This window comes from Exserohilum turcica, assembly GCF_000359705.1.
Source record: "Exserohilum turcica Et28A unplaced genomic scaffold SETTUscaffold_12, whole genome shotgun sequence".
Classification (NCBI taxonomy): domain Eukaryota; kingdom Fungi; phylum Ascomycota; class Dothideomycetes; order Pleosporales; family Pleosporaceae; genus Exserohilum; species Exserohilum turcicum.
The window spans coordinates 1374228-1394138 of NW_007359937.1; the positions used below are offsets into that span (position 1 = coordinate 1374228).

At 54.1% G+C, this 19911-nt stretch overlaps 7 protein-coding genes across 7 annotated transcripts; 4 read left to right on the forward strand and 3 right to left on the reverse strand.

Annotated features, from left to right (window-relative positions):
* Positions 1 to 227: 227 nt before the first annotated feature.
* On the reverse strand, positions 228 to 759 carry SETTUDRAFT_167597 (uncharacterized protein). The gene has a single exon (XM_008024578.1). It carries the CDS (start codon positions 671 to 673, stop codon positions 455 to 457), a length of 219 nt encoding a protein of 72 aa, XP_008022769.1. The 5' UTR covers positions 674 to 759; the 3' UTR covers positions 228 to 454.
* A 1130-nt stretch (positions 760 to 1889) lies between these two features.
* On the forward strand, positions 1890 to 2843 carry SETTUDRAFT_159424 (uncharacterized protein; the record flags this gene model as incomplete). The annotated part of the gene is made up of 3 exons (XM_008024579.1): positions 1890 to 1974; positions 2043 to 2308; positions 2367 to 2843. The coding sequence occupies 3 exons, from the start codon at positions 1890 to 1892 to the stop codon at positions 2841 to 2843; spliced, it is 828 nt and encodes a 275-aa protein (XP_008022770.1).
* Positions 2844 to 4271: 1428 nt separating this feature from the next.
* Positions 4272 to 7178, forward strand: SETTUDRAFT_167600 (uncharacterized protein). The gene is made up of 2 exons (XM_008024580.1): positions 4272 to 4535; positions 4588 to 7178. Exons 1-2 carry the CDS (start codon positions 4369 to 4371, stop codon positions 6716 to 6718), a joined length of 2298 nt encoding a protein of 765 aa, XP_008022771.1. The 5' UTR covers positions 4272 to 4368; the 3' UTR covers positions 6719 to 7178.
* Positions 7179 to 10027: 2849 nt separating this feature from the next.
* SETTUDRAFT_183178 (uncharacterized protein) lies at positions 10028 to 11953 on the reverse strand. The gene is made up of 2 exons (XM_008024581.1): positions 11811 to 11953; positions 10028 to 11761 (listed from the first exon to the last, which is right to left on the reverse strand). The coding sequence occupies exons 1-2, from the start codon at positions 11914 to 11916 to the stop codon at positions 10302 to 10304; spliced, it is 1566 nt and encodes a 521-aa protein (XP_008022772.1). The 5' UTR covers positions 11917 to 11953; the 3' UTR covers positions 10028 to 10301.
* Positions 11954 to 12259: 306 nt separating this feature from the next.
* SETTUDRAFT_104559 (uncharacterized protein) lies at positions 12260 to 13118 on the forward strand (the record flags this gene model as incomplete). The annotated part of the gene is made up of 2 exons (XM_008024582.1): positions 12260 to 12425; positions 12472 to 13118. 2 exons carry the CDS (start codon positions 12260 to 12262, stop codon positions 13116 to 13118), a joined length of 813 nt encoding a protein of 270 aa, XP_008022773.1.
* Positions 13119 to 13254: 136 nt separating this feature from the next.
* SETTUDRAFT_104473 (uncharacterized protein) lies at positions 13255 to 14472 on the reverse strand (the record flags this gene model as incomplete). Its single annotated transcript, XM_008024583.1, has 1 exon — positions 13255 to 14472. The coding sequence occupies one exon, from the start codon at positions 14470 to 14472 to the stop codon at positions 13255 to 13257; it is 1218 nt and encodes a 405-aa protein (XP_008022774.1).
* Positions 14473 to 15182: 710 nt separating this feature from the next.
* SETTUDRAFT_26196 (uncharacterized protein) lies at positions 15183 to 19258 on the forward strand (the record flags this gene model as incomplete). Its single annotated transcript, XM_008024233.1, has 5 exons — positions 15183 to 16025; positions 16394 to 16625; positions 16774 to 16949; positions 17001 to 18359; positions 18407 to 19258. The coding sequence occupies 5 exons, from the start codon at positions 15183 to 15185 to the stop codon at positions 19256 to 19258; spliced, it is 3462 nt and encodes a 1153-aa protein (XP_008022424.1).
* Between the last annotated feature and the right edge of the window lie 653 nt (positions 19259 to 19911).

A 19911-nucleotide genomic window follows, 5' to 3' on the forward strand; every position in this document is an offset into this window, starting at 1 on the left:
ACTCGGCGCCGAATGACCAATGGGTTTTGCGCCCCACCGAAAAGACCGAGGTCCGGCGTTCGGAGTCTGTGGTCGGTCGGAGTAGTAGTAGTTGTTGTTGGTTTTAATTTTAATTTTAATTTTTCTCGTTTGATAGGAGATTTGGGTTTCTTGAGGGGGGGGGATAATGTGTGTGTGTGTGTGTATGTGTGTGTGCGCCGAATCAAAGATTTGGTTGGCTCCGGAGGGGGGGGGGTATAGAGGCGTATTGGACGGATGGATGGTTTGCGTGCGCACCAGGGGGTATTGTGGAAAGAAATCAAGGAAAAAGAAAAGAAAGAATAACAATAATACGCGATAGCCACGGCCGTTGGGACCCTGCAGCCGAGTACCGACGAACGCCTTTGGTGCTTTGGATACGACTGGACCCCTCTTCTGTTGTTCGCCGTAGTGATGTGTGCATGTATGCCAACGCTTATCGCGGGATGAAGCCGAGCATCTTTCCCTTTTTCGCATTGGGATCCACCTTTTTCGGATACATTTTGGACGTGACAAAGTGCGTGTACCAAATCAGGACGCTGAGCGCAATGAGCCCGGCAATGACGCCAAACAGCGTGATGACGGGTCGGCCGTCGGCCTCGACGGAGCGCAGAGCTTCTGGCGTGAGGATAGGTGCGAGCCACTCGAAACCCATCTTGTGTGTGTTTGGCGGAGTCGGTGTTGACGTGTGGTGTAGTGTAGTTGGACGTTTGTGTGGTTGCAACCAAGCGACTGTGACTGCAAAAGAATAGGATGGAAATGTCGCCGGCGACGGGAGAAGAAAAAAAAAGTGTGGAAACGCGAAGAGTGCTTGGACTGACAGGTGCTAGAATTCACACAAAAGGGCGACGGGTAGCCGTTCATGTATCCCCTACCGGCACACCGTGGCTACAGCGCGTCGGTCAAACCAGTCTCGTTTCGAGCATGAGCTGACCTCTTGAAAAGGTCGGCCGACTGCATAATGTTTACCCAAAAGGCCCATACAAGATGCGTATGGCGGCATGCTCAATGCGAGGCGGCTCCGTGATATGACAATTGTTTCAAATGCAACGTCGGCCAAGAGACCATGGTGAGACGCTTTCGTTGCAAGCACCGCGCAATGCCCAGCCCCAAAGCGCCCTCTGCCTCTGTCCGACGTCCCACAAAAGCGCAACAAGCCCACATCGCTACTGGCACATGGATACCGACATAGCCGTCGCCGTCGTCGTCGCTTGGGAGCTAGAGGCGTTGCGCCCCGAACTCGACCGACGTGGGCGTTGCAGGCCCAAGGTGTTAGCATTAGTGGGATGCCTCGGGGTGGGGACGCTCGGGACAGACGTCGCAGATGTCGCATGCAATTGGCGGCGGCGGGCCGCTGACACCAACGTCAGGTCCATGTAGCGTCGGTGTTATATTGCATCCATACTCGTGGAAAGTGAGCAGTGGTGCCCGGTTTTGCTGAGCGACGCCGGCGGTCGGTGGTGAGCCTCGAGTAACAGCGACGACGGCTTGCTAGCACCGGCTGGCCTGCCGTGACTAGCCCTCTCACGTAATCGGGCTCGGCTTGGCGCGCGCGTGATTGGCTGGCTGAAAATGCGGTTCTTTTCAACCTTCGCCTGCTAGTCTTTGGCACAAAAGGACGCGTGATTCCCCAACTCCCCTCCCCTCGCCCTTCCGAAAGCTTACCTGCGCCTGGACACGTTAATATTCCGACAAGAAACTCCGGCCATATTTGGTCTGTATAATAGCGCTTTTTGCAATTGCTGACCTACAGGATCCAAGTCAAAGGCCGTGTTTGCTGCCTCGTTGTCCCCGCATTCGACAAAGTCCCATCCACACTATCCCATCCGAGCAGGATTTGTTTGTTTCGTTGTACATATACAAACCAAGAAATGGCTCCCCTCAGGCCCGAACGCTCCATCTCGCCCTCCGAGCGACCCTCTTCACACAACTCCGAGCGGGGAACAAAGCGTGCCAGTATGTGAACAGCCCTCGGCCCCTTGTTCTTCGCAGCCATGGACAAGACTGATTTTTTGTTTGCCTAGGAACACAATCAATGCCGCCACCAGAGCTGCCAAAACTAGTGGCCGAGCAGCACACGCCGATCCCGACAAATGACAAGGACACGCAGCGGCTGATTGTGGTGCTTTGCAATGCGACACTGGAGACGTACAAGGCATCGCACGGTAGCGGGCGGGGACCTGGGGCGCGCGAAGACAAGTACAACCTACTCAATAGCGACGATCACATTGGAGTAATGCGCAAAATGGGGCGCGACATCAGCGAGGCGCGACCGGATATCACACACCAAGTGCGTAACAAGAGGAGGCTAGAGGGTAGTGTGCTAATCAGCTAACGTGGCCATGCAGTGTCTGCTCACATTACTCGACTCGCCAATCAACAAGGCGGGCAAGCTCCAGATCTACATTCACACGTCCAAGAATGTGCTCATCAGAGTCAGCCCGACGGTGCGGATCCCACGCACATTTAAGCGATTTGCGGGTCTGATGGTGCAATTGCTGCACCGGCACCAGATCCGGTCAACGACATCGCAGGAAAAGCTGATTGAGGTGATCCAGAACCCGATTACAGACCACCTGCCGCCGAATTGCCGCAAGGTGACGCTCAGCTTTGACTCGGAGGTGGTGCGTGTGAGCGACTACATTGGCGGGCTCAACAAGGGCGAGAGCATTGCCGTGTTTGTGGGCGCCATGGCCAAGGGCAACGACGACTTTGCCGACGGCATCAAGGACGACAGCATTGCGATTAGTCAGTTCAACCTCAGTGCCAGCGTTGCATGCAGCAAGTTCTGCCATGCCGCAGAGGACGTGTGGAATATCTTCTAGGCGGGCGCAGTTTGGACCTATGCATGCCGAACACGCCAGCAGGGCCAGCAGAGCGACGCTTTTGTTTTTGTCGCGACGAGTCGGATGGCCGACCGGATTTCACAGCAGGACGACTACCCGGGGAAGAGCTTTGTAGGCAGCGGGACACGCCCTGGGGCTTAGATTACAACATCGACAGCCCGGGGGCGCTACTGCATTTGATTTTGCGCGTCTGCTTAAGAGGTTTTTTTCCAACAAAACAACTACTCTGGTTTCAACGCACAAGAATCGGTCTTCTCGGAAGACGGCGGGGCAGCTCAACCTGCCCCGCACCTTGGTTTCGTTTGTTTGAGGGCTGGTTGGGCTTGGTTGGCTGCGGCGTCAGCGATGGCTAGTTTCTGTCTGTCTGTCTGTAAGTTACATAGGCAACGGCGTCGGCGGCGGCGGCGTTGTGATGATGATGATGATGATGAAAAAGAAGAAGATTAGGGGGGTCAGCAATCTATCTGTTGGCGAATGAACAAAGTTGGACCTTTCGTCATGTTGTGCCCAGAGAGGCGTTGATGCCTCGTTGGGGGCATGACCCCAGCAGTCGCTTACGGGCTATGCTGCGTGGGGTTAGGCCTCGTTGCATGGTAATGTTCTTGTTCTGTTAGTAGTATCTCTTGCAGCCACAGCAGCGCATGCGGCGGCGGGAGGGTGACGGGGGTGGAGGGGCAGGCTGTGAAGGACGAGGAGCCGCATCGCCGATCTCCCAGGCATGGCCATGCCAATCAGTGTCCAGCGAACATGGCCAAAAGCAAGCAACAGAGACGACGACGACGACGACAAGCAACAACCACGGCCATGGGCGGACAGCCTCATCCAGGGGCGGCAGCGTCATAGGCCTGGCGTGGTGTGGGTGTATGTGTATGTAGGCATAGGCGTGCCGGCCCCGTCCCGACGTCACACCATCATCTGCCATGGCCCACGGCTCGGTGCGTGGCCAGGTCGCGCGCATCCAGACCGCAAATATTCGTCTCCTATTACTCGACTGCACGCGACAAGCGGACCACGCTGTGAGGCGGGCGCCCGTCTCCAACCATGCACTGGCAGCGGCGGGCCGGCGATGCTGGGCCAATGCCAACGGGGCGCGCCTCGCTTGCCTGGACGAATTTGTTAGCTGCAGACGCAGGACATGTGGCAGCATCACAACATGTTGACAGCGGCCTCCCTGATGGCCGTCTGCAGCCGTGGGGCCAGGCTAGCTCTGCTTTTCCTCCACGGCCATGGAACCCTCTACACGACACACGGGGCGGCGGCGTCACGATATAAACCTCGTCCGGCTACCGAATGCCTCGTCCTGCTGCTGTCGCTGCTGCTGCTCTAAACAACCCCACGCTGTCTCTCTGACTCTCCTCCCTCTGACCATCTCCCGACCATCTCCCGACTACCCCCCCCCCTCTCTGAGCATCTCACTGTCTCTGACGAGCCTTGTGCCCTTCTCTCTCTCTCTCCTCCTCTCCCCTCTCCCCCTCTCCCCGTCCCTTTGCCGCCATAGAGCGCAATGCCTATCGCCCAGATTGGTCTCACAGTCTCGCATCTGCCAACCTCGACGTCCTTCTTCCTCTCGGCCCTCCAGCCGCTTGGCTATCGCTACATCTCCGAGTCTGGCCACCAGATTGGGCTGGGTGTTCACAATGCAGACTTCTATCTGTGCCAAGAAACGCCTGGGTAAGAGGCAGAATCCACCCTCTTGATACACCGCCACTGACTGCCTCCAAAGTGTAAAGGCTGGGGCATCCCACATTGCCTTCACCGCCCCCAGCACCACCGCGGTCCGGAACTTCTACACCGCGGCATTGACCGCCGGCGGTCGACCCAACGGCAGCCCAGCCACGCGAAATGCAGAAGGCCACTTCAATGCCGTCGTAGTCGACTTTGACGGAAACAGCATCGAGGCCGTGTACCGCAATGGACCCGACGTGGGCGAAGACGGCACCATCTACCACCACAGCCGCGTCATCACGTACCGCCGGACAGTGACAACCAGCTACCGCGAGACGTCGTCGAGCGTCCACACGTACAAGACGTCTTCTTCTTCTACGTCTACGTCTTCTTCTTCTACGTCTACGTCTTCTTCTTCTACGTCTACGTCTACTTCTTCAAAGACAGCGTCCCAGGCCACGGCGTCCCAGGCCGAGCCCGCAGCCGCCGCCGCCGTGCCCAAGCCGCCGAGTGTAATCAGGAGTCTCTCCGCCGACAACGTGGTGCCCGTCCCGGAAGCCGCGACCAAGTCGGAATCGAGCGACGGCAGCAAGCACCTCTTTGGGGCGCTCCTTGGGGCTGCCGCTGGGGCGGCGGTGGCGTATGCATTTGTTCGGAGCGAGCGTGACAGCGCCAAGAAGGAGGCCGACTTCAACGCTTTCCTCGACGCCAAAAACGCGGTCAAGAATGCAGCTGGCCTCTTCGCTCAGGCCCCGGCGCAACCCGAACCACCCCAGCAGACCCCACAAGCCGACCCGCCAGCACCACTGGCGCAGCCAGCACAGCCTGTGCCCGTCGTCGTCGCACCACCAGAGCCCGCCCCGTCAGTACACCGCATCAAAGAAGACGACAACGACGACGACGCGCGTTCGGTCTATTCGCGCGCATCCCAGATCCCCCGCTCGTCGGTGCCCCGGCAGATCGAGGCCGCCCCGGCCGACTACTATTCGCCATCTCAATTCAGCGGCGCCCCCAGTGCCCTCGCCCAGGCCCGTGCCATCGAGTACGCTTCGCCACGTGCCATCGAGTATGCGGAGCCTCAGGCTATTGAGTATGCGCCCGCCTACTCGCGTGCGCCCTCAGCTGCTCCCTCGAGGCTTACCTCAGCTCACCGGTCAAGCACGAGCCCCGAGATATTGATGCTCGAGAATGCAAGGAGTACCGTGTCGTCCGGCACGCATCTGAAGCCCCCGCGCCCAGCGTCCAAGCCCCAGAGCGTCGTCTCCAGGGCCCACAGCGCCGCGCCCAGCTCCTTCATCTCTTCGTTTGTGGCTGACAATGATGACAACAAGAGCATCGCCGAGAGCACGCGCTCGCACCGCTCAAGCAGGTCCAAGGCAAAGTCTTCGCACAGCAAGCACAGCCGTAGAGAACGTGAATCTTCTCCTTCCCCACCTCCCGCCCCCGCTTCCAAAGCCCCGTCCAAGTCCCCGACCAAGGCTCCCTCCAAGGCCGCCTCCATTGTGAGCAGTCTCTTCAACCGCGACAAGTCCAAGAAGCATGAAGAGGAAGAGGAGGATGATGACTTTATCGACGACCTCGACATTGAAGAAATGACCGAAGACGATCTCGACACGGTGGTGCCCAGCGACAGTATCTCGCAGATTGGCGATGGTCCCCGCCGCCGACACCGTTCCCACCGCCACAAGAGCAAGAAGAACGACGACGCCGAAACATCCGTCAGCCACCGCAGCAGCAGCAGCAGAAAGCACACGGACGATACCGAGTCGTCGGTCAGCAAATCCACGCGCCGCTCCCACCGCTCCCACCGCACGCAAAAGACGCCCGAGTCAGGCGACGACGATGAATCGCTGCGCTCCCACCGCTCCTCCAGGCCCTCGGCAAAGCTCAAGCCCTCCATCACCTCTGAACCCAGCGAAGCTTCTACCGTACGCCCCGTCAAATCATCATCTTCTTCAAAGTCGTCTTCTCGCAAGGACAGCCTAACCCAGGGACAGTACGACCAACTCTTCAACGAAATCCAGTATGGCACCGGTAGCGTCCGGGCCGCCAGACATCCTCCTACCCCGAGCATGGTCAGTGCCGCGCGCAAGAACCCCATGCGCACTATGATTAATTTCAATCACGCGCAAAAAATGAGGAATTTCGAGGGCAGTCAGGCGGGTATGTCGAGGGATCGGGATGATTAGGTGGTGGTGTTGCTGTTATTGCGATGTTCAACGAGACATGTGGTCTATCTGATGTTTTTGTTTTTTGTTTTTTTAGCGCGCTGTTTTTCCTCTCTTTTTTTTTCCTTCCACATGTTTAGAAGACTGTTTGCGTCATTGCAACTGTACTGTATCGTACCTGCACCTGCACCGCATTCTGCATCTTTTTTTTTGTATTTGGCTATCTTTCAGCTTCTTGTTCCAAACAAACCAACTGCTTTTTAGTGGGTTTTTGTTTGTTCCCCCTCGATCGATGTGGCCTTTTTGATCATCGACTTTTAAGCGTCATGGTTGTTCTTTTTTGGGGGTAGGGCGGGGTGTTTTTGGGTTGTTATTATATTTTTTTTCAGTTCCATGGTACACTCACACACTCACACACTCCCATACTCCTACACACACATATCCTCCTATATACATCTGCACAGATCTACATATATACTCCTACATACCAAAGAGAAAAGACAAGAAAAGAAAATACAAGACACGGTTACGCAGCATCAGGGCTTGGCGTTTATCATCGTCATCATCCTCTTCCTCATCCTCTTCCCCCTCTTATTATTATTATTATTTTTTTTTCTTCCTTGACCCCTGCTTGTTCACGACGCGCCTTTTTCCATGATGACGCTTTGCCTTTTTTTTCCTTTCTTTCTTTCTTTCTTTTTCTTCTAGCTATTCTTTCTTCTAGCTCGGCTTCTTCTTCTCATCATGCTGGTTTAGGATATGCGCATGGTGGAAGTGCTTGTGGTAGTTTGAAGTCACATTAAGCATGCTTGAGGGCGGATTGGTTTTGTAGAAATACACACATACATACAGAGAGAGAGAGAGAGAGATGTGTGGAGAAGACCAGGGCTATACAAGTAGAAAATAGAAGCCAGAGTTTAAAAGTGGAAAAAGCTGCCATATGAAATATCATGCTAACTATTTTTGCTTCCTAATCAATATCTTGTTCTTGATCCTAATTCTTGGTACGACTACTATGTTATTATTTATTACGAAGAGACTCCCCACGTGATCAAAGCCTACATACATTGTTTTTAACCTAGATTTATACTTCAAATTAAGACGCGGTTGTGCTGGTTTGAATCCTACATACTACATACTACATAGTACATAGTACAGCTAACCAAGTATACCAAGAAATATATATACATGTGTCATGGAAAGAAAGTGTACGCATTATATTACCCAGAAAAAACAAACAAACACAGAGGGACTTGATGTATATGCTGGATATATTTGTGGGTTGGGATCCTGTAATGTGGTGATAGTTACTGGTGAGATGTAGTGGTGAGGGATAGATATGAAGAAAAGAGGGGAGGGGGGGTACTTTGCTTGTTTGCTTGTGATATTGCACTTGGATAAGATGAGATGAGGTGGAACAAGGTACAATAGGATGAGGTAGAAGAAGAGGAGGAGGAGGGTAGAATACACATAAGTACTAGAAACCCGCATATTCCAATCTTCCACTTTAATAAAACCACATACATGACACTCAATTCTTAGCTTAAAACTCCCCTTTTCCCCTTCTCCTCCGCTTTCCCTTCTCTCCTCCTCGCTATCAATCTCGCCTTCTATCCCCCCCCCCCGCAAAACTCCCATCCCATCCCATCCCATCACTCACACACTCATCACACCCCCAGCTCTAACCCCAATCCTCACCCTCCCCCAACTCACATTGCGCGCAAACAGCGCCTCAGGCGGTCCCTGTCCCTGATCGCAGTCCCAGCACTCGCCGCCACGCTCGCGATTCAGTTCGGTCGTGAAGTTGCATAGCGGGTGTCGTGGACACGTGCGCTTGACCCAGAACATGTGGCGGCATGTGCTGTGTTTGAGCGTGACTTTTGTGCACATTTTTATTGATTTATTTTCTTATTCTTCTTTTCTTGCTGTTTCTGCTGCTTCTCAATTTGGATTGTAGGGGTGGGAAGTTCGCGATAGTACGGGTTATCCCTGGTTCTTGTTCTTTTGTTATCGGGGTTGGGTGGGTTGGAGGTGTGAATTTTTGGGACGCTTGGGTGATGGATACTTCTTTCCTACTCTTCCTCCTCCTTATCTTCTGCTTCTCTCTCTCTCGCTTTCCTGAATATCGTGGCTTCTAGGGGAGCTGGGCTGCAAATCGGGGTCTAATAACCCCTCGTCCCTAGCCAATCTCAACAAGCGTCAAATCCCAGAACCTAGGATGCTCGCGCGGTTTCGGCGTGCAAAGTACAGCGGCAGTGGTAATGACAGAAAATCTTGAACAGCATGATGTGAACAAAACAATAGTGCAAAGAGTCGTCGAAAATCTGCTAGAAAAGAGCCCCGGAAGACGAAATCTGAGCCTCTGTCGTCTCTGAGCTGGCACTGCTGTCCAGACTTGACTGTAGCCAAGATTATGCGATACGTACCCCGAAACTATGTATGCTGATACAAGCTCGGGACGGCAGGGTGTCCTTATGATCTACAATTAGGTCAGTGTTCGGGGCACTGCTACCCACAAACCCGCTCATTCATTGTCTTCACCCCCCAACCGTAACCCACACTCCCAGCAAAAAGGACTCACGATAAGCACTGAAATACCGCCGAAACCCACAGCAGCTAACCTCCTGCGTAGCCCAGGAATCCACGTCCCTTCACAGTAGCGTTGGAAGCAACCGAGAAGGAGGAAAGAAAAGGGTCCAGCCACCGGCGAACCGTCTGGGAGAACAGAGACCCCTCGTTCAACCACGGCCTTCAAAACTTCTCTCCCTGCTGCACGACCAAAAAGCCCCGCCCTGACTAATGCATAAAGCCCTCATGTGATCCCAGGAGACGGCCCCCGTCCCGAGGAGCACCCTGCCAAATCAAGATTTGGGGGAACCTGGAAAAATTAACTGGGAAGCATGCGATCGCCGATTCATGTCCAGCAGCAGGCTGCTGCGTTGTTTTCCACCGGGACTGCCATCCTACCCAATCATATTTGGTAGCTTGGGAAAGTGGACAGTGCTAGACTGCATGAGGATTAACGAGGTTGAGTTGTGTATCGCGGTGTGGCTTGTCCGTCGTGTGGACTGATGGCGCGCCTGGTCCGGATGTTCGCGACGTGTGGTGTGGCCTGTATGGGAAGTCCGTCATCGCCAATTGTCAGCCCTACCCTCGGCAGCTTCGGCAGCTTGTGTGCGAAGAGCTGAAAACCAAGCCATTTTAGTTGAAAGAAAGACTGTGAAATTCGCGTCGGGGCTGCGGCTGGCTCTGGATAGTAGTGTGCGCGAGAGTTTGCAATTGTATACGAGTTGGGGTGGAATGAGCCATGTAAATGGGATTGCGGGTATCTAATGGAGTACGGGATGGCGCAAAGGCTTCGCTTTTGAAGTATTCATACAGGAGCAAGGAAAGATCTATGACATCACAAACGTGTGATGTAAGAGACGTGTCACGTGAACCGAACCTGGTCCAAAGGTTTAGCCGATCGGAATGACTAGCGCGTCATACTACTGATACTGTCTCCTATACTTACTGCGAGCTACGCAGTGTTCTGTAGTGGTATGGATCGACACAAGCGAACGGTCGTCATCAGGCACCTAAAGCGGTCACGTACACTGCAATGTTAGTAGAATGCATCCGGATTGCTGTCAGGTCCGCGGTTGCCGTAGCCATTGTCGACATCGTCCAGACTCCTGTACTGCGACTGTCCACCGCCGCTACGGCCACGTCCTCGCCCCCCACTCCGGTCTCCACGGTAGCCACCACGAGCGCCACCTCTTTGGCCATAAGACGAGTGTCTGTTGTTTCCGCGACCCCGTTCTCGGTTGCCACCACGATAGCCTCCAGACCGATCATCCTTATCTTTGCCTCGGCCATGGTTTGACCGAGAGTTGTCGCGGCGGCCGTTCGGCTCCTCCTTGCGATGGGACTTGTTGGGGAAATAGCTCTCGTACTCGCTCTCGTTTGACGTCTCTTCCTCGATGCGCAACATCTGCTTCTCACCTACGACACTGTCAAATTCAAAGGCATGTTCTTGGGGTACCGGATGCCAGTTGACGATGCGTGCGGCGTCTGCCGGTCGACCGTTCTTGCGGGTCGCCAAGACGACTGTCGGAACAGGATTCTCAGAGTAGAACTTTGTGCCCTTTGGCACAGTCTCAACTCTTGCAGCCCAGAGCTTGTTCTCAAAACAGGAAATGGCCGTCACCTTCCACCTGACTCTTGCACCGATTCCGCCGACCTTGTCTAATATACTTTTTGGGCATGGCTTCGGTGTGATGAGGATGCTGTTTGCGAGGTATCGGATGTCGTCCCTTGGAGCACCTGGGGGTAATGAGACTAGAGAAGTCAACTTCTCAGTCATATCCGGAGGGATCATGTAACCAGTGTAGAAGACTGTTTTCTTGATCTGGTACGGCGGTGTGCCAGGGGGCACATTTCCCGACTTGACTTGTATGTTATGTGTGTTGATCATTTTCTGGATTCCCGCAATTTCAGCCACCGGGTCGAGTGATGTGGCGTTCTCCGGAACCTGTATGACCTCGGTGGTGATAGGCCGGCGCGGCGCTTGGTTTTGGGCCCTGAGCAAGTCTTCGTTGAACTGGAAGAAGAAGTCGCGGAAGCCTTTAGTGTGCTTCACTCGGTCTTCGTAGATGCTCAGCTTCTCAGCGTCCTTGTATGTGTAGACAATGTCCTTGAGCAACTCCTGCTTAAACTCCATTGTGCTTTTGAACTTCTGTCCCGAAGGTCCAATGGCAGGCTTCAGGCAGACCATGTCGAATTCCAAGCGCCTGCTCCGAACGATGCGCTTGACAAGGTCGGCGAAGTTGGACTCCCCCCGGCCAGTCAAGAGAACACTCAGCGCATCCTTTTGGGCCATCGATGATTCGACAAGCTCGACAATCTGCTCGTTCCACCAGCCTTGCCATGCGCGCGCCTCTTCCTTTTCGAGGCCTTCGCCCGTCGCTGCTAAGATGCTCGAGTCGTGCCACCAGCCTCCGTTGAGGAACATGTCGGGCGAGCCAAGCTGGCCTATGGTGGCGCTGTTCCATAGCTGCTTGTTTGGAAGCGGGCTTGCAAATACTATTCTTGGGTCAGTGCTCGGCTTGCGACATGACTGCGACCAACGTACGGGTGTTGTCGAAGTCGTAGACGTGAATGGCCTTGATTTTAGGCACGGCAGGAAGCTCCTTGTCAGCACATGACCACCGCTTGAGCGCTGTCACGGTATGGTACATCGGCTTTCCATTTGGCCCTGCGACAGTAGGCCTGGTCGCGGTTGCTAACATGGCTGGGGTCGAGCGTCGGACAAAAGGCGAAGCAATGCGTCGGACGGCGGAGAGTAGCATCCAAGGTAGAATCTACGCAGCAGCTGGCGCAGGAGGGACCGCGATAGACTGCACGCCTCTGGACACGTGCCGCGAGTGTGGCGAGTAAATGGTGAAGCCCCGGGCTGCGTGCTGGACGAGGGAAGACGCGACTGCGACTACTTTTGGTTGGTCCAAGCGCATTTCCGACGGATGAGCTCATCATCGGAACCGCAGTGCGCTCCTCCTTTCACTCCCGCAACACCGCAAGCGCATGCCGGGAAGTACGACTGAAGCCGCGCACGACGACAAAGAAGACACATGCGTGATATGTCTTTCTTCAGTCACAGAACGGGCCATTACCGTCCCATGCAACCACTATACGTTTGACTTTGTATGTCTGGTGTCCTGGCTGCAGGAAAGGTCGACTTGTCCGCTATGTATGTTCTTTACCTAATATACAATGCCTATCTGATTGGGATACAGGCAAATCAAACGTCACTGCTGTCCAATACGACTGGCGTTCTCCATCCGACTACAAGAGCTACGCTGTCCCTGGTAGCCATCCTTCAAGCGCCAGCGACGGGAATCCCAGTCGCAGTGACCGACCAGGCTCTCTGTTCGCCCCTTATGGACTACTAAGGCGGCCAAGAGGAACTCGGCGTCCGTACTCGCCACCCGTCGAAGACGCTGCTCTGCGCAGACGCAGGGGGGTGTACCGGCGGAAATTATATTCGCTGCACGTGGGCAGCAATCCCTTGTCCGGATACTGCGACATAACCCCGGACATGATCGCGCACTCATCAGACATGCAATCCAAAGCGCGTGCCTGGATCCGGCGCGAACTCCGAGTATTCACATTCCTGCAAGCAGACTCCTCGGCCTCATCCCCTGGCATAGCGACGAGTAGCAATGCCGAGTTTCTGCTCTCTTACATTGTGTCCATCCTGAAAATGGTGGACTTGAAAGCAAGCCACGGCCATGCAGAGAATTTACTAGCAGAGTTCCTCGGCAGAGAGAATAGCAAGCTCTTCCTACATGAGTTGAATTCCTGGTTGAGGAGCCCGTACACCAAGGTAGAGGAGTGGGATCAAGCAGTGCAGTATGTGGAAGATTTGGAGGCACAGAATTAGGTCTTCATGTTGATACGGAATCAGATTACTGGTACTAGGAACAATTTTCTTGGTTTCCCCCGTCACGCATGGGCTAACATTCCCTAGTTTTGATTGTTCTTTACAGTCTAATCCTGCTTTGCATTCCGCTAACTACTTATTTCGAGTCTGCTGGCGGTAGCATGACAACGTATTCCCTCTCGCTTCCGCCAAACTTGAGTATGTCCTTGTCGCGAAGCTCAAAGTATCGACTGGCTTCAATATCTTCGCCGTTCAATTCGGTACCATTACTGCTTTCCAAGTCGATAACATACGGTTTAACCTTTCCGCGCGTGCTCTTCACTCCGAACTCGTCCTCGATCGTCTTCTGTATATATCGGAACTGGATAACGGCGTGCTGTCCGCTCGAGCTCGGGTGCTCGAGTACATAATCTACAACTTCTCGCGACCGGCCCAGGAGCCAGCAACTCTTCTGCCAGAGCTCAATTGTGTCGACCACATCGTCGCCTTTGAAGACAAAGATGCGCCATGGCTGTGATGTGGGCGGCTTCCGCGCTTCAGGCGGCTCGTGGTATTTGAGAGAAATTTTGGTACCCTCTACACGGTTGGCAGCTTTCGCTAGTGCACCGGTAGGCTTGAAGTTGGGTTTCTCTTTGTCGGGCGGCGCGCCACCATATTTCGACGGCGGCTGAGCAGAATCATCGAGACCACGGAAAGACACCTCCTGGGAAGGGAGCGGTTGCTTGTCCCGTTTGCGCAGAGGAGGTGAACGGGAGCGAGATGCGGAACGTGAACGGCGGCGGCGCTTGGGTGGCGGCGACGTTGAGCCGGAGCGCGAGCGAGCGCGTGGCTTACGAGAACGATACGGTATACGTGATGGCGAGCGTTGTCGGTCCTTGGATTTGTCCCTATGCCGCCGGTCTCTGGAGTGCGAGCGGTCGCGGCGACTGTGCCTGTCCTTGGAGCGATGGCGCCGCCTGTCTCTGGAACGATCCTTCTTCCTGTCTCCAGACCTGTCGCGTCTCTTTTCCCGCGACCGGTCTCGCCGCCTGTCTCTGGACCGGTCTCTGGTGCGCTCTCTGTAGGGTTCAGGCGAGGGGTCGCGTTTACCCAGGGCGCCTGGCTCTGCTGCTGCCGGATTCCTGAGCCGGCGGTCCATGGACACCTCCCTCGGCTTCTCTCGTTTAGAGGCGCTCATTGAACGCCGGGCCGATGCCACTGGAGGCTCTCTGGTAGCATGCTCCGACCCATTTCTGGAGAGGCTGCTGGGGCTCGCGTTCCTGCCAGGGCCCGGCTGGGGCGATGCCGCCTTGGAGTCGCCCAGCTGCTGGGTCAGCAGGCGACGCGCGCTGTATGGCGACAGGTCGCTGGGCATCTTGGGGCCGGGTGCTGGCAGCAGCTGGCGGCGGTGGTAGAGACGAGGGCTCGTGGCGCAATGACGTGCCCAATTTCTTTTTTGCGCTAGCAGACAGAGCGACCGGGCGCTCGGAGGCAAGTCGCAGGCACTGCGGGATATCGCCGGCTCGGGGGGTGGAAAATTACGCCGCAGATTGTGATGAGTTGCACGATGCTCCAGAGGCAGCGCGACTAGAAGGCGGCGGCGCCAAAAGCACGGTGACAGCCCCATTGCGACTTTCCCCACACAAGGCTAGCACTAGGGCCCGTGCGCCATCAATCTCTCTTGGGCACCGCCACGTGGTCGCCTTCCTATCACCTCTTCTCTTTGGGCCCTCTGTACACGGCACCCACCGCGCGCATCGGGGCGCCGCACCTATCAGTAGGTCAGCACTGGGTCAATCGGACGAGCACTCTGCCCCCTGCAGGCATAACTGTGATTATGCTCATTTGGCTTCGAGATACGGACGGGCCTGGCTCGCTGCCCCAAGGTAGGCCTCAGCGTGCCATGGAGCAGTCAGACGCCCTCCACAAGTACTAGTATAATGGATCCACCCAGTCTCGAGGCCACTGTCTGTCGCCTTCGTCTTCGCGTGTCGTTGTTCCTTGAGCGTGTCGCGCCGCCATCTTGTCCCCATGTCTCCGCCACATCTCTCTCGCTAAGTGTGTCGAGAGCGTCCGACCACTGCAATGCTGTCCAAGCAGTTTCTCTCTTGGCCCAAACGCCAGGCTGGCCCTGAGCCACCTAATCGAGAGACCCCTACGTTCAGAGCCGAGAAACGGCGCCCGTCGAGACTTGCAATCGTCCAGGCAGACGACAACTACGAGCCGAGTCCAACCGCCTCGCACTACGATGTCGCTCTCGCTAGTGCAGTCAATAACCTCCAGACCGCCATCAACGACATACAGCGCTCGCCGGCGTCGGCCGTTACTACTTTTTCAAGAGCTAGTTCCTTTATCAATAAACACAAACCCCTTCCTTACCGGCCCAGATCCGCCTCCATCTTCTTGGCTACAGAATTACCCGCTGAGGTGCCTGACTTTATCGTGTCGGAAAGTCAATCTCAGTCACTATGTCCGACTCCCGCGTCCGCGAGGTCGTCAGTCCGCATCTCTCGGCATGGGAGCCATATTCGCAAAAAGGCTCTCGACTATGGCAAAACCCCTCCACCCGTCAGCAACTCGGTCATGACGACATTGGCTCACGCCCGCAGCGTTCCAGAATTGAGGTTGCAACACAGCGGAGTGAGGACATATCCCCCCAACGACACCCCTGCTCCCCCTCACTCCCATCTACCAGGTGCGCAGCAAAACAGTTCATCTGCCGAACACGGCTTTTGGACACACCCAAGGGTGGACTTGGCGGAATCATTTCCCTACGTTGCTGGAAACGACTCCAGTAATAAAGATAACAGATCTGAAGCTGGCCAAGTGCGGCTTGATGCCGCAAAGGATCACTACCTAGCTCCACGGCCGATTGAGAGGATGCCTTCCGGTCGAAAGGCAGAAAGGCGCCTGGATGCCTCAGAAGTGGTGAGTTTTTCTTTTGTTTCCTTGCAGGCGCATGTTTACTGGACAAACGGCAAAATTGCATAACGAAACAGTTTCAGGGTTTTCGCAATGCTGCGTCTCCTACTCTCCTGCGACAACATCTGCCTGAGTTAAACATTATTTTTTACACTTGGGCCACGTTGGGTGGTCTGCATACCAATGCCCTTGTTCAGTGTATTACCAGGTGTCCCACGAGAGGCCCTGGTGGTGGCTCGTCTCAAAACCACACGGCGCACGGACCGCACTCGCAACTTTTGATAACCACAGCTTTTGATGTCTTTTTATTTGCTGGCATTCAACTTTTCTTCAGATACTTCGGTTGAGCTCTAGCGCATGCTAATTGTTTGCAGCCGTCGTCTAGATACAGCCTGTTTACGCCACCCGACAACCCTACCTACGAATTGGAGTCACCAGGTCACCACCAAACCAGGCCACCACTGCAAGCCAAGGTTGCTAGTCTTAGGGTAGCACCTGAAGCGCGCGCTAACACCCTTGTACGTTCAAATTCCTTGGGAGTAGCTTCCCTCAGGAATCAAGTACGACTCTTCAGAAAACAATTTGCATCGACGAATCCGCAAGACAGTATGTACCCTTTTTTTTAAATATTAGACTACCGTGCTACTCTGCCAAGCCACGGCGTCGGTGTCGTATTATGCAATTACGCCATGCACGTTGTTCGTGTTGTGCATTTGTAATATTACTTACGAAGCCAATTACTAAAATTATATAGCGTCAAGCTGTGACTATCGGTCTGGAGGGAGTGAGACCGAATTGTCGCGTACGGCAACCTGCGAGGGTGAGAAAAAGACTTCAAGAAGCCCTGCGCCTGCCGACTTGACGCCTTTTCGAGTTGAGTTGACCGACCGGCAACCTTCATTCGAGTATTCGCAAACCAACCCCGAGATGGTAACTAGCCCACGGCAACACTCAGTTTGTATACTGACGTTATATTATTAGGATAACTTGAAACGCAAGCTTTGTACCGCTCGAAAGCAAGAAACAGCAGCTCCGAATCTGCTGCAAGAGCTCAACTTATACATACAGAACAATGCTGCCCTCCAGAAGCAGATTGAGTCGCTCATGGCCAAGCTAAATGAATCAAAAAAGAATGAGCGAGATCTGAGAAATACGCTCGGAATGACGGAGATGAAAAGCGCCGAATGGGAGGACAAGGCCAGGCATACCGACAAGCTTGCAGAGAGCGTCCACGGCCTGCAGAATACGATTGCTAATCTGGAAAACCGCCTGGAAGTCGCTAATGCTAAGCGCTTGGATGCCGAGGAACAGCTCTCAAACTTGAGGGACCAGAAGTCGCCGTTTGACCTCACTGTACCCAAGCTCCAACTACCATTGGATCTGACACTGTCAGCCTTCGATTCCAAGGTCAGCACTAGCGCTGTCATTTCGAGTACGCCCGATGGCACACAAACAGACTCGACGCTAGCTGCATTAGCTATGCAAATTGAGCAACTCGAGTCCCAAGCTAGGGACAAGGATGCATACATCGCTGAGTTGGAGAAAAACAATGATCTGCTGCAACATAAATACGAGCTGCTCGAACAGGAGCACCAAAAAGCCGCAGCCCAATCGGACCTTCAATACGAGCTTTTGCAAGATTCACGCGGCAGAGACAGGCTCATTGAACAACTCCGGAATGCAGTTATTGACCGCGAATCAACAATCATGCAGAATGAGGAGACCATCCAATCATTAAGGAAGCAGCTAGAGTACCATAAGCTCCTGCTGCAGGCCGAGATCCGACGGCATGCGGTAATTGAGCTCTACGCTGATGAGGGAGAGGACCCCCTTCCAGAACTTACTGCCCTCACCAAGAAAGAGGACATTGACTCTTGGATGAACAAGCTTCATGAGCGCCTGAAAAATGAACAATCCGAGAGCGAGGTCAAACCTGCTGTCGACCCACACGAAGCCCAGATCCAAAATCTCCGCCAAGAGATTGATTTCTACGTCCGCGAAATCATACTGTTCAAGCTCGATATCAAGGGGTACAGAAGCGATATTCGCAAACTGAAGAGGATGACTACACAGTTACGCAGCTCGGAAGTACCAAGTGATGTCTCTCACTTGAGAACACTGGCTACACCATCGACACCCGAAGTTGATGAAGAGGCCCCCAGCCATGCTGATGCAACCCCCTCTGGTCGAGAAGTAGAAAAGCCACTTGGGCTACAGATTCCTAAGATTTCGCTGAATTCGCCACACAACACCTCGTATGAGCCTGAGGCTGGTCGTATCGACTCTGCTGTCTCAACCGCTCCCAACACGCCTCCGGTTTCAGAAACTCCAAAACTTTCGGTATGTGACGTGGCAACATACTGATACAAAGTCTAACTTTACTTTAGCGCGTCTCGAGTGTCACTGGAAAGCGTCGCGACTTCGTCAAGGACTTTCCACCGCGACCTTTGCATACTATACAGGAGGTTCTACAATACCATAAGCGTGGCATGAGTGAAACCATACTCGAGGTTTATCAACACCCTGTCGCAACTGATGAAGCTACAACATTAGAAGATGACACAACAATGGCCAAGTGGAAAGCCATGGGTCACAAGGGACGATCGGCATCTACATCAGATGCGCCCCGGTGGCCTCCACGTTCACAAAACAGCGTGCCTCACCTTCCAGCAAGGTCTCATTCCGTAAGCGATGCAGTATCAACACCGCTATCCGACAATGACACTCGTGGGAGCGCAACGGAGTCTTCTGAATCCTCGTTGCGTGACTCGGTCGCCTCTCATGCATCGTCTGTCGTGTCAACTGCAAGCGATTACTTTGCGCAGTCTGAGTTTTCATCCGATTACAAGCCTAACAAAGTTTCGGCACCACGTATATCTTTTGACGTAGCCTTGGGGCCGCTACAAATACCAGGCCTTGTTGGGCCGGCTCCTGTGGTGCTGTCAACAGGCTGCTCAATTACCCGCAACATGCCGCTAAGCACGGCACCACAACCGACTTCTCAGATGGGTATCGGTGGAACCATGGCCTCATCCACACCTGTGACGTCACCAGTCTCGAAAGACAAAGTACCGGAAGACGTCTTTCCTCCAAAACGCGACTCAAACCAGAGGACCCCATCGATATCCCAGGCTGGGACTTCACAGACCTCTGTTGTGTCTGGCCAGGAGGAAACAGAATCCACTGGCCGGCTTAGTGCGACACCTCGCCCTGAGATTACGGCCTCTGATAGCGCCTAGTCGCCCACGGCCTGAGAGAATGCAACCGAGAGCCATCCACTCAGTTTGAAGCAATCAGAATGAGAAATCCACGCTGGAGCGTGAAGCGGGGAAGATAATTTGAATGCCAATTTTAGGCACTACAATTGTTGAAGAGCGATAAAGGCTATTTCATTTGTAGTAATGTATATATGATACCAAATGTCTGACAGTACAGAGCTTAGAGCTTGATTTGCTTGTTCTGTACTAGGTCGACATTATTTTCTTTTGTAAGCTAGCGGATATTTTTGATTGGATAGTATTTTAGCGAATTGATTAGAGCCACTGCTCTAGATGCGCTTACACCGAAACATGATACCAATACCAGGGCAATCATCTATGCTTATACCGCTGCCATCTGCATGGTTAAATCCGCAGTGTCAGCATGTCGAAATCACTCACAACCCAAATATAGTATACTATCACTGCCAAGTCCACGCTAGAGCGCTAGCTGGTGTAGCCACGTGACTGCTGAGTGAGATCTGACGCCCAGCTTCGCATTAGCGTCTCATCGAGTGGCCAGCTTCCATGGTTGAGATAATTCGTCTTTCCCAGAGCTGCCACATTCGAAGAGTCCAGTGGTAATGCAATGCGCGATCATGGTTCCCGATCAGTAGCAGTTGGCCTCCTAGCGC